Source organism: Tachysurus fulvidraco, chromosome 17 (genome assembly GCF_022655615.1).
Source record: "Tachysurus fulvidraco isolate hzauxx_2018 chromosome 17, HZAU_PFXX_2.0, whole genome shotgun sequence".
Lineage (NCBI taxonomy): Eukaryota > Metazoa > Chordata > Actinopteri > Siluriformes > Bagridae > Tachysurus > Tachysurus fulvidraco.
The window spans coordinates 7,081,153-7,095,123 of NC_062534.1; the positions used below are offsets into that span (position 1 = coordinate 7,081,153).

The 13,971-nt window shown below is 38.1% G+C and overlaps 1 protein-coding gene across 11 annotated transcripts in view; it reads right to left on the reverse strand.

Annotated features, from left to right (window-relative positions):
* limch1b (LIM and calponin homology domains 1b) overlaps positions 1-13,971 on the reverse strand; it is an 85,958-nt gene that overhangs the window by 42,867 nt on the left and 29,120 nt on the right. For 10 of the 11 annotated variants that reach the window (XM_047802396.1, XM_047802399.1, XM_027154528.2 and 7 more), the window contains exons 2-3: positions 12,436-12,503; positions 6,581-6,650 (exon numbers count right to left, since the gene is read on the reverse strand). In XM_047802396.1, coding sequence (XP_047658352.1) covers positions 6,581-6,650; positions 12,436-12,503 — 138 coding nt within the window. Of the gene's footprint in view, positions 1-33; positions 370-6,580; positions 6,651-12,435; positions 12,504-13,971 lie in introns of those variants that run through there. The other variant, XM_047802401.1, reaches the window with a different exon arrangement.

Below are 13,971 nucleotides of genomic sequence, written 5' to 3' on the forward strand. Positions count from 1 at the left end.
CTCGGATCTCAAAGTAAATGCTGAGACACTTACAACGAGCTGAAATGAAGCAATGTGACGGTACAACCCCAGAGTACTCTCGCTCTCTCTCTTGCTCTCTCTCTCTCTTTCTCTCTCCTCCCAGTTGTTTAGATGCTGAGCTTATGCACCTCCTCCTCTCATTTTAAGAAATTCTATCTAGACTATTACTTAACATGCTTCTCAGGTGCTGTAAATGTGTCCTTTCTCTCAATTTCTTACTGTGTTTGCTACCTTTCTCTTTTTCTCTCTCACTCGCTCTTTCTCACACAAACATGCACACACACACCAGGTGCCTTTTGTTCCAATGTGCAACCTGAGCTGTGTTTCCTCCACTACTCTCCTTTGCTCCTCTCTGGTTCCCAGCTCCTCTGAAAAGCTCCTGACTCCCCCTCTCCCTCTCTCTCTCTCTCCCTCCCTCAGTCCTTCTCTCCAAGATGTGGAAGGGTGGCACAATTTCCTTTCCCTCATGATTGTTATCACACTGTTGTTTTGGAATGACAGGAGGGTGTTTGTTAGAGAGAGCGAGAGCGAGAGAGAGGGAGAGAGAGAGAGATGACCATCCCCTCTGGACTGAACCCAGGCTGTCTTCCTGTCCGTTAGTGAGAGTTAAGTTACATTTTCCCAGGAGAAGGAACTCTACCCAGCATGACCACCTCGAGGACAAATCCCAATAAGCCCGAGGTGACAGTCTCTGTCTATTAACACCTGAACATATAAAAAAGTGCATTAGATCAATTCTACCACTTGAAAAGCTGATCACATCAGATCCTCTGTTCAGGATTATTCCCTGACTACTAACAGCTACACATTAACACTTAGCCTGCTTAAAGAAAGTGAGCCTTCTAATTTTTAAGCCTTCTAGAAACAATTCCACAGAGTTTAGTTCTCATATTATAGTTTCCCCTGATAGTCTGGCACAAATTTTGCATAGATTTTTTTTTCTGAATCCTAAATGCAGGTGTTCAGCTAAACAGATGAAGGGCAAGGATGAAATTTGCATTAGCTCCTTCTGTAATTTGTATAGAAAAATAACGAATAATTTATTACGTTTTCCAAAATTATATAGAAAACAGAAAAGAAAAAAAAAGAGTGGTAGAGTTAACTTCATATTACATACTATATTTCTAGCCATTTATTTAACTGTTAACTTGTAGCTAACAGTAATAAGTGAATTGAAATAGAAGAGGAAAGTATAAACATAAAGAAATTCAGTCTTTGTTAGCAGGACCAGATCTAAAAGAGAAAAGGAGGGCACCTGTTTTTTTTTTAAGGAAACTGCTCACACAATGCTGTTTTCTGTTAATCTTTCTCCTACTTTGATAATTAGCATTCTATCCATCAACTCTATAACTGCAGTTATATAACAGTTTTTTGTCGTTATATTCTAACTCTATTCATCAACTCTATAACAGCAGTTATGTTTTAAAACAATTTTATCAGCATCTTTAAAGTTTCATAATTTGTCCTCTCATTTATACACAGATCAGAGATTCTTACTGCACAAAGGATTGTGGGTAATCCTTTAACAGCACTTCATTACAATTAAGTTCTCTAAATATGGTTATTTTTTCTATCTTCAGCCACGGAGAAGACAGACGTGAGAGGCAGATCTTAGAGATCTCAGTTCTCATTGTGTAATAAGAAAATGTGGTGTTATTGTAGTCAAGGGAATTAAATGTGTGTGTGTGTGTGTGTGTGTGTGTGTGTGTGTGTGTGTGTGTGTGTGTGTGTGTGTGTGTGTGTGTGTGTAATTATCCTCGCTGTGAAAGGCCTAAGGAGGGGTAGCAGTGCTGATTAGTGTACGAGGAAAGATAAGGCGGCTGGACCAGAAGGGAGGATAAAGCTACCCAGCCAAACTAAACTTCCTTCAAAACACTTTTACTGCAGCCTCAATCTTCAACATTCAGCCTGTTATTTTCAGTTTTCTCTCCCTCTTTTGAACTTTCTTTTTCTCTCTCTTGTCCTTTCTTAACTGTTGGTTGTTTTTCTGTCCCTCACCCTCTTCTTGGCCTTGCCAGTGCACTTCACTCTTCTTCTATCCAATGAAAAGCACATGCACCCCCTTTCCCTCTCCCTCGGTCTCCTCTGATGCTTTTAACACTCACTTGTGTTCATTCACTCAAAGCAAAAACAGACCAGAGCAAGGATTTCTGGGTAAACCACCCTATGACAAATGCACCATTGACGTGAGCTTAAAAAAAAAAAGGCAACCTGAGGTGGATTCAACAAGGCTCAAGAATAAGTCTTAAATATCACCCACTGACATTATATAGTCAACCAGCCATAATCTTAATTATACTCAGATTACATGCAAAACAAAAACAGTGAATACTGTAAATAATATGCACTTCCTTCTAGAGAACAGAGGGCTGCCTGCTTCCTCTTTACGTTCTGTTTCCATACTGCTCATCCAGCTCCACCTTCAACACCTGACTCTCAGAGCTGACAGATCTCAAGCTTCTTTCCAGATCGCTGACTTATTTCTGACTGTCCACTGCATGACCTCGTCAACTGTCAGGAGTCCAAATAAAGACACCCAGCATCCTGAATGTTCTTTTCTAATTTGCAAAGCCCACTTTAGATTACAGAGCGTAGAAACCCTGAGCACTCAATAGCAACCAATGATGTCATACAAAATAAAACATATATCCAGAATGGTTGTAAAGTCTGTATAACTAAAATAAAAATGAACGTGTTGAAAAAATCAATTAATAAACGATAAGGTGGTTATTTTAATGTGGTGACGAATCACTGACGATGCTGATTCCCAAATTTCTAACTAGTCTAATCCAAACCATTAGGGATGAAGGATAACACGTCATTCCTGAAGCTAGCCAATTGCATCTTTATAATTCCTCTAGTAGTTAAATAGTTCTATTTTACTTCTATCACTGATTTAAAAAACAACAGTTAGCAAGCAGCATGAATATGAGCAATATAAATATTTAGAAAGGAAAGCAGGATTTCAGTGGAGGTTAAATTAAAAATAGCTAAGGAGTCGCTCGTCCAAATGACTCCCCTGTAAGGATAATGTTTTCTTTGTTCCTCCATTTTTATTTTCTGTTGACTTTTGTCGCAATAATGCAATAAAAATGATTTGTCACTAAGCTTTTCTAATAGGAGAAAGGCAGATCAGAAAATACAGATAAAGTCTGCTAACATGGTGGGTTTCTTCATTAGCTATTTAAATATCCAGCAACACACACACACACACACACACACACACACACACACACACACACACACACACACACACACACACACACACACACACACACAATTGCAGCATTAATTTTAATAAAATGTCTTAACTTACAATATGTGTAATATTTTGTTTTGTTTCCTTAAAATGAGTAGCTTTCCATTGTTAGAGCCCCCTACTGCCTATAGTGAAAACTGCACCGTCACTAGATAAGCTTTTCACTTCCTGCTCTCTATCACCACCCTGTTTGGTTCAAGCTACACAGGCTTATGAGTGTCATCAGAATATGTAAACAGAAGCCTGTAATACTAGTGAAACCCTTCGCATGGCATTTCACAGTTAGATTTTCAGTAAAACAGCAATGTTCTGTTGGCACATCGCACCCTCAGAGCTACCAGGTCTCACCATCTCTCAAGCAAGAGGTAAATATACTACAAGACTCTTTTCTGTTCTGGCACAGAGGTGGTGGAATGAACTTTCCCTATGGGTCCAGACAGCTGAGTCACTGGCTATTTTCAAACGACTTCAATCTTCTTCATAAAATCTAGCACTTTCTTCCCTGTTTGTTGTATAAAAAAAAACTTTGAACAGTGATTAAGGTTCATGGTATCTTAAGTCTGTAACCTAATGAACCAGAGTTAATGTATAGAGACTTAAAAGCACTTTTGTACCTCGCTCTGGATAAGGGAGTCTGCCAAATGCTGTAAATGTAAATATATAGAACTTTACAAAACTACAGCTCTCAGTAATTTTTTTGAGTCCTGGCTTTGTGTTCTCTTTGCATCACCCTGTTTCTGACCAAAGACTGAAGGTTTTTTCCACCCAACACACCCCGAGACAATTGTTTTTAGTTTGTTTCATTGTTCATAATAGTAAAACAAAACAAATGTATGAACTAAAACGTCTGAAAGCACGGCCAAGTTTTCTTGCTTTCTGGTTCAATAAGTTGCATACGGTGTGAAACTAAACCAAACAATACATTAAATAAAAAAGTAACAATTTTGCTAAGATTTGGACTTGGAGGTGTGAAAATTCCCTAACTGGGCTGACAGCAACAATTAGAAAAAGATTAGTGGTTATGTTTAAAGACCTGCATGTACATTTCCAACATTTCTACATTTTAGCTAATTTTTTATACTGAGCAATTGAGGGTTAATTGCATCCTGGTGGACATGGGATTCAAACTCACAACCTTCCAACACCTCGACCACTAGGCTACCACATCTCCAAAAGCTCTTTACACTTACCTGCTCAGCTATAGTTGGACTTGATTCTGATTCACTTGGAAGGTGCACGGGATAAAATAAATAAAAATGTTAAACCTCAGTAATAACAGTCACAGCTGGTCTGCAGATTCATTATGAATGTGTGGCTCACCTACTGAGTTATTCCAGGTTCAGAAAAAGGGTCAGGGCTTGCATTTCTTTCTGATTACGAACAGTATGTGTTCCATATTGTGTTTCACCAGACCACATACTGGTTTCAGTATACAGTATAGCGCAGGAAAAATAGTGGCAGAAGTATATCAACATACATAATTCCCAGGGTATAATATAATACATATTGTAGTGGCTTGATGCTGTGATTAAGGTTTTTTGATTTATTTCAGTTAAACAATGGACCATACCTTATCTTATTTTCTAAACTGTGTCAATTTCCATTGCCAAATGTCAAGCTGCATTCTACTGGCCATTTAGTGATGTACAGTATGAAGGTTAAACAGTAGCATTATGGCCCTTCATATATTACAGTATTATAAACTGAGCATAAGAGAAAAGTCTGGTTGGCAGCAGTTGTGAGCTTTTATCCCCAGCCAAAGAGAAAAGGGTGAAGAATGAGAATTCAGGAAAGTGGGAAATGAGAGAAAAACCAAGAAACAGATCCTTTGAGATGGAAAGAGCAAATACAATGATGGAAAACATATGTGAGGACAAAAATGTGACAACAAAAATGAGACTGTAACAGGCGACTGAAACTGGAGATAAGAACAAGCTCCAACCTCATTCAATTTCTACCTCCTCCTTTCCTTTGATATGGGATATTTTACAATGACAATGAGACAATGAGAGAGACGGGGGAGGGGGGGGAGAGAAAACCAGTGTTTCTGATTCTATAGATGATAACTTGGATAACTTTAAAAATAGCATTTTCTTTCAATTTAATTGATCAAATTGACATTAGAGTGCTTTTGAATATTCGAATCTGATTCGTTAGGAGGTTTACTGACAGTAGTGCTGACTGTAATTCAAATCACAGGTTTCTATTAACACAAGTTGTGCTCCACATATAGAGATGAAAATCATTTTTTAGAAACGTTGTTATAAACGTGTGTGTGTGTGTGTGTGTGTGTGTGTGGTAAAGCACAAGCCATCAAAATGAATTTAACTGTTACACTAGCTAAATGTATAAATTTTCTGCTTTAGAAATCCCCATATGTTTTTTGAGTTCACTACAGTTGAGCGTGAAGAAAATAATAGGTCAAGATAAATTAAAATATCACACCCACCACCTAGTGTCAAAACAGAATCTGGGGTATTTAAGAAAAAAAAAATTGCTAAAAAAAAATAGGTCCTAATTGTTTTTAGGTGGACTAGATAAGCAGAAAAGCAGCACTAGATAAGCAGAAAAAATGTGCAAGCACTTAATAATGCCAATGAAATGAAAACTGATATTAAAAAAAGAAAAGAAAAAAGAGAATTTTTATTTCTCGTAACGGATTAGATTAAAAAGAAAGCCAAGTCTCGAACACATCCGGTTTAGGCCATGGCTACTAAGACTTTATTTATACTTGAATTTGCATGCACGTGCAGAAGCTGCAGCAGCAATGCAAGTACCACTGTTCACATAAGAGTATGTGTATTTCACATCCAATATTACCCCCCACCACCCTCAAGGTGAACATGGCGATTATTTCCTCTATCCATGAACCCATCCTTGACTCTCTAGTCTCTCTGTCCTTCTGAGGCTTTCCTGTAGACAGAAAATTCTCTCCTGGGATCTCTGTGTGTTCCTGTAAATGGTACCACAACCCCTTTTGAGCCCTTGGATCAGGCCTTTCCCCTTGTGTGGTGATGTTGGTATTGAAGTTCCCAGAGTCATGACGCAGCTTTGGAGTTCCCTTGAAAGGCAACGTCTCAGGTTAGGTAAGTAACCCAGTTCTCTGAGAACGGAACGAGACTCTGTGTCGCCTGCCACACATGGAGCATGTCTGACAACTTGTTTACACCTTTAATACAGTAGATTCTTTAGCTCTCTCATACTGATAAAAATATATCTGTGGAGAGGAAACATGCAGATTCCAGACCTAATGCTTTCGTCAACAAACAAACAAACAAACAAACAAATAGGGTCACTTACTTGCCCAGCTAGAGGAGTAGGCAACCTGTTGATCTTCTTTACAAGGACAGGCTTAATCGAACTGAGCAACCTGGGGGGGAGTGAGAGAGAGAGAGAGAGAGAGAGAGAGAGAGAGAGAGAGAGAGAGAGAGAGAGAGATGAGAATGTCTCGTCATCTTGACAACTAATGTCAATCTCTGTTAATAAAAGGCGACACAGTACCTGAAGCCTTGAGACATAACACTTCAACAGCTTTCATGCACACACATAATGACTACATAATATTTGAAGGGATAATAGGAATGCACTTGTACAATATGGCCTGAATACATGTGTGAATAACATGTAAGGATGCACCTGGGTGCGCATCTGTGTTTATGTGCACCCTCTTTTTTTATCATTTGTCTGTCTGCATGTCTGAGTGTGATGAATGAATAATATTTAGATGCAACTGTCTAGTGTCCAGACGTGACCAGACGTGAGGAAGCAAAGTACACAGAAAAAGTCACATATCTTCCTGTAACCAAGAAACTCTACTCTGTAAATTTTCCAGAATTCAAACCATGTGTCTATGTGTGTGAGTGAATGAATGAGAGAGTGAGTGAGTGAGGTAGAGAAATAAGAGGAGAGAGAGAGAGAGAGAGAGAGAGAGAGAGAGAGAGAGAGAGAGAGAGAGACAGACAGACAGACACACAGGCTGTGCTAATGTTTATGAAGGAATTCTCTCTTCCTTTCTGGAATTCCATTTGCTCCTCTAATATAGGTCATATCAATTAGATGAGACCACACACACACACACACACACACACACACACACACACACACACACACACACACACACACACACACACACACACACACACACACTAATCACAGCAGTACGTCCTTTTATCTAATAGGCAAAAAAATATTTAAAGTTTAATAAGCAAGAATTAAAAATAAGTCAACGGAAATATTTTACATAAATAATAATACCTCTGTGTGTGTGTGTGTGTGTGTGTGTGTGTGTGTGTGTGTGTGTGTGTGTGTGTGTGTGTGTGTGTGTGTGTGTGTGTAAAACACCACAGTTATAACCAGTGTGTTTTTTCTGCAGATGGTATGATGTGTGTTTAGTTGTGCTCTGAACTTCGCACACACACACACACACACACACGCACACACACACATTTTAGAAAGTGTAGATCATTATCACAATGTGCTATGAATGATAAACTGCCTTCAGATCTGTAGTTAAAAGCACTTCATAATCTCTTTATCTGTTAATTTAAAAAGGAATGATAACAGGTATACTGCAAACCAGTTTTTATCTGTGTACATGTGTGTGACCCTTCACTCACACTCTCTCACACACACACACACACACACACACACACACACACACACACACCCATGACATGCTAGCTGCTGACAGAAAATAAAATTTTTTTTAAAAAAAACTGCACAAACTGCTCTCACTACTTTAACAGATGCAAGACGTAATGCACACATGCACCCACATTGTACTGTATAATAATATTTGTGGCAATGGCAGCTGGTTAAAATTGCTTTAATTCCCATCATATTTGACAGTGTTATTTTAAAATAGTTATCTTCAAAGGCTCATTCTGATAAAACTGGTGTTTGGGGCAACACGGTGCATTGTGGTACAAAAATCACTTCATATGGGTTCTCAGGTTTCCCAAAAACATGTGAGTGGACAGAATGTGTGAATTGGTGTCTGAAGGGACTGGTCTCTGATCCAGTGTGTATTCCTGCCTTGTGTAACCATTATAGAAATTATACTGTTAAATATGTATAGAATCCACACAGATTTGTACCTAAGTGGTGTTTGAATGAGTGTTTTCCCCTTAAAACCCCAGAAACAGGGGTTGCAAATTAGTCATGGCTATAAACCTGTATGCATGGCATTTACTTTGTATTTTATAAAGCAATGTTTTATGCATTTGTCCCTGTCAAATAAACATCAATTAAAAAAATAATAATAAAATAAATAAATAAAATTGTCATGGCTCTATGTAATTTCCTGTTCCTGCTCCACCGTTTCCCTTGCTATTGTGTGACTGTATGAGAGAGGAAGGTGCAATTTGTGCTCTTGATAATCCTATTTCATCTTTAAATTATTCACCACTTATTTATTTATTTTCATCTTAGCTTATGTAGTGAACTGTGATATTTTTGATGGTCGAGGCGACCAAATAGTCGAGTGCATTCTGATCGTCTACATTTCTTCAACACATCGCAGAAGGAATAGTTTTTAACTGGTGGTTCGAAGCAGTCTACAACTGTGTGCATCACCGGTTACACTCGCTTCCAGCATTACCTGAATAAACTGTGGATCCACCACGACCCTGCTCAGGATAAAGAGGTTACTGGTAAATCATCGGGGAAGCTTTATGTACTGTATGTCTTCCATTTGTGAGGTCACAATATAGCCACAATCACTCACTGAGAATCCAAGAAAGTAAATCGAGACTTAATTCCATTTGTAGGTTATATTCTAGTAGCACTTAACTATTTGGAGAGATAGTTGCTAGAATTAGTTGTGAACACTAGCACTGGATCTCAAAATGGGATCTTTTTTTTACATTCTGCTACAATGGCAGAAATAACCATAACCCACAATAAAAAATCATTATAAATAGGGGTCCAGGAGCAAAAGTCAGCTCAGACCTGTGTTCATTCAGTTTCAAGAAGAGAAATGTGTATGGCTTCGAACAAATTATCTAAAGAATACAGATTTTGAAAGTTTTTAACAAGGCGTTTTTCCATCGCTAAGATATATACACATGTATGTGTATATATCTACATAAATGTATATGTACACATTTAAGGTTAAAAAGCATTAAACATAAAAGTCCAATGCTAGCTTTTTGTACTCATTGTCTCATACTTCTGGTAGATTGTTTCAAGTGTTTATTTCTAGAAATCAGAAAGCTTATCTGCAAAAAGAATAACACAACTTTAGCTTGCTTTTTCTTTACTCAAGATTTAAACTGCAGAATTTGTGAGCCGTAGGTCTTTAAGCTTCTACACGTTTTTTTCCTCTTGATAAGTGTAGCTAAAGAGCCTAACTACAAATGTACAAATAGAAAATATTTTCTTTCCATGTAAAATGTCTATTCATTGATTCATTCATTCATTTTCTACCACTTATCCGATCTACCTCAGGCGTCATTGGGCATCGAGGCAGGATACACCCTGGACGGAGTGCCAACCCATCGCAGGGCACACACACACACTCTCATTCACTCACGCAATCACACACTACAGACAATTTCCCAGAGATGCCAATCAACCTACCGTGCATGTCTTTGGACCAGGGGAGGAAACCGGAGTACCCGGAGGAAACCCCTGAGGCACGGGAGAACATGCAAACTCCACACACACAAGACGGAGGCGGGAATCGAACCCCCAACCCTGGAGGTGTGAGGTGAACGTGCTAACCACTAAGCCAGTATGGTTGCACAGGTTACTAAACAAAACAATTATCATTTACTCTAATAGATAAATGTGTAGAAAGCAAATTTCTAAACACATAATTTAGGTATTACGGAAGAAACAAAGAGCAAAAAAACTAAAATAAAACTTAAATGAATTGGAATACTGTAGTTAATTTTGTCATATAAATGCTAAAAATGACCTAAAAATATATGTAATTAATTTTTATAAAACACAAATAATGTTGGTCAGTGACTCATTTCGGTAGGAAGTAGCACCATTCTCATTTTCTGTTGGATTCTTTGAAAGGTTTTTTGTTTGGTTTCATTTTTTAAAAATGCACTCACACTTTTTTAAATAATCCGAGCACATTTTATGACAAACAAAAGTCTCCAGTTATTATGTCTTATTTTTACCCATCTCTGGAGTAGGTACAGTATCACACTGGCTATCACAATGTCAGGTCAGATAAATCAAAAATGTTTTCGTTTTGAATACTGATTCATTATAAATCCATATTCAAAAACTCATCATAGAAGAAAAGTCATAGATGATGCCATTGCTGATCAATAACAGTACTGAGTAAATGGGCTGAACAACCTTTAAACAACCTAAATCTTAAACGTGGTGTTTGTCGTGCCACTTGGTGGTCTAGGGACAAGATCCTATGCTCTCATTGCTGTGGCCCAGGTTCGATTACCAGGCAGGGAGATAACCTTAGTGCCGGCCCAAGCCCAGATAAAACGGGAGGGTCGTGTCAGGAAGCTCATCCGGTGTAAAACCTGTGCCAAATCTAACTTGCTGACCATGTGATCCGCTGTGGCATCCCCATACAGGAAGCAGTCAAAAGAACAACAGCAGCAACAACATTTAAATGGTTTTTAATGTATAATGGAAAAGGCAAGAAAAGACTTGCCTTTTGCACCATGGCTCTTTTAACTTCTGTACAAAGCATCATGTCTTAAAACACGTACTAAACCTTTAGTAACTACCTGCAAATTGCTGAAAATTTTATTACACAACTGTTATGTTACAACACTGCTTTTGTACTGGGAAGTTCTTGAGCATTAACAATCAAATTTATGACGAAGCAGTATCATTCTTTTGTCATTATTTTTTTTCATAAACTTTCAAAAAGACCTTTAGAATGATTCCTTTTTATGTTGCCCATGTCAGATTATACAGAGAAGATCCTCTAACAATAGTCCTGTGATTAAATAAAAGCTTAAATTACATACTAAATCAATGTGACTATGGGTCAGGCAAAACCAGGGCTGTGTAAACAGGTAAACATGCTCGGTATAAAAAATGGATAGAATAGTTTGGATTATAAAAGGACAAAGAAATGAGACAGTCCATTCTTAAAAGTCAGCTGAAGAAAATGAGGATACTGTATGTTCTCTGTTCATTAGAATGAGTGACAGCTTTGCAACTCACTATATGAGGAATGAGTAGGCTGGTAATGTATTATTTAATATAAGCAAATGAATATTTTAAATAAATCACTTGCTTAAACAAACAATTCAAGTTACATAAAAATTTGCATTCTGACTCCTAACATCTGTCTTCTGTACATTTACTTATCCTTTATGCTACCTACAGTAGGGTTTGAGGGAACCTGGAGTCTTTTATTGGACTCATGGCACACAATAGGGGACAACCTAGACAGAGTGCCAACCCATCGCAGGGCACACACACATTCAATACCCATTCACAAACTAAAGACAATTTAGAGATCCCAATCAGCCTTCAAGCAATATCTTTGGACTGAGAAGGAAACCAGAGTACCCAAAGGAAGCCCTTGAAGCATAAAGATCCAACCCTCATCGGTATCCAACCCTCAGCCCTGAAACTGTTTCATCTATGCCATCCTCTTACTCTTTAGAAGAATATAAGCAAAAATTACTGGCTAAACGTGCAGAAAAAAATCCAGAAGTGTCCTATTGCTTCTTGGAGACTGTGTATATATAAAGTACACACATACCATACAGTACATGCAGGTTTAGACACACAGGTGCTCTCTGCTAGAAATATGCAGACAGTTATAGTTAGTGATGTCACACTAAGCATCAGTAAATTATACAGGACAGGAAAATGAAATACAGATGGGAAGAACTCACTGCCAGGAATTTCGCATCTCACCCTATTCATCTCTCTCATCACCTTCTTGTTATGGTTAAAATAAGTCACTTCTGCGACTGCTCCCGATGCTAACGTTTAACTTTTGAACATTCGAGTTCTCATGTTTGATGCATTGTTAATGAATCCATTCTCGAGCGTTCATCATACAGTCAACTTCGTAAAAAAAGGCTCAAAAGTACACATTCATGTTGTGCCAAAACCTCTTGCTCACATGTTTAACAGTTGTTCAGTGGACAGTCCTGTAGTTGATAGATGTGTGCAAACAAGAGTGTACTTGTGAACAGAAGTGTACTCACTCGCACAACAGGATTCCGTTGTCCAGGCTGCCTCTGAAGTCCTCACCGAAACTTCTGCCAGTGACTGCCTAACACACAAACACACAAGAATACACATCGATGAGTTCCTTACAAAACTTAAATACATCTGAATATTCCCATACATGTTTAGTATTTTCTACATATTTATTTATTTCCTATGGTGACATTATAGCCGGACTCTGTCCTGATGCATACTGGGATTTAAGTGTTACATGAACAAATAATTGTCCTGTTCTTGTCAATACACCACTGAATACACCACTGAACATTCAGTGACAGTGTAGGTTTAGGATTCCAGTAATTGAGATGAGATTAAAAGGTGTGAACTAGAGAGATGCCCTGGCCTGTACTGAAAATATTCCAAAGACACAAACACTGATAAAATCTCTTTTCAAGAAAGAGCTGTTTATGCAACCATGCTCAATCGAGACTTATTTCCTTAGAAATGACGATATGCTTGAAGCTTAAAATGGCAGAAAAGTATGTCTAAAGATCTTGCAGTTCACCAGTCCACAAAAAGATCAACAGAAAAGTGAAAAGGAGATTGCAAGTCCCGACAATGCCACAGGAATCTGTGGTCAGGATCCAAGGAAGCAAAACTAGCCATACTCTGTGGGTGGGAGGAATGGCATACTTTTTCACTCTCTCTCCTGTCAATCACAGTAGCACTGCCCAGTTATGGTGAGCTCATGCATGCAGAAGAGGGTCAATATCTAGAACAGAGCAAATGGTAGAAATGTAAGTTACACCAAATCTAATCCTAACTGTGAATTGGCTTCAATGTTTGGAGTAGATATCCTGGAAATTTTACAAACAATCAGTGAGCAAATTCAAAGTTTATTGCCTCAAACCACAAAGTAAATATCGTATCAAATTACTACACTGTCAATAGTGACATTAGTGTAGTAAACATACCAGTTAATACTTTCGATTTATTACGGTAGGGTTTGTGATAAACAGGTAAGCACTTAAATATACATCGTACAGTATCCACTGGCTAGTTTACAGACAAGAAACCTGATTGGTACTGTATATGATACGTGTCATTTATCTTGTCTTGTTTTCATCATTATTTCATCATGTAGTAGTAGTACCACAATGTGCTCTCACCATGTACAGCTGCCCTGTGGACAATAAAATAGATGATCTAATCATGTTTTAAATGGTGAACAATGAATACACGTAAGAATGCAAAACACTCTCGAATTCTGCAACCTCCCTTTCAACAATTCCCAACCTGAAAGTTTTAAAAAAAGCTGAAATTTGGCAACGCAAGAAAAAGTTGGACAGTGGCTCACTCTGCAAACCAGGTATTTAGCAGAAATTTACTTCAGACATAACAATAATAAAGAGACAAAACCTCCAAGCAAGTGTGCAATACAGTAAATGGGTCTGAATGCTTATTTTTGTGAGTGTGGGGAAATGCACTATTTAACTACTGGAATACTTAAACACTGGCATCACAACAAAGATATTTTAAATGCAGAGCCAAGAACTCAAAAGAGAAAAAAGATC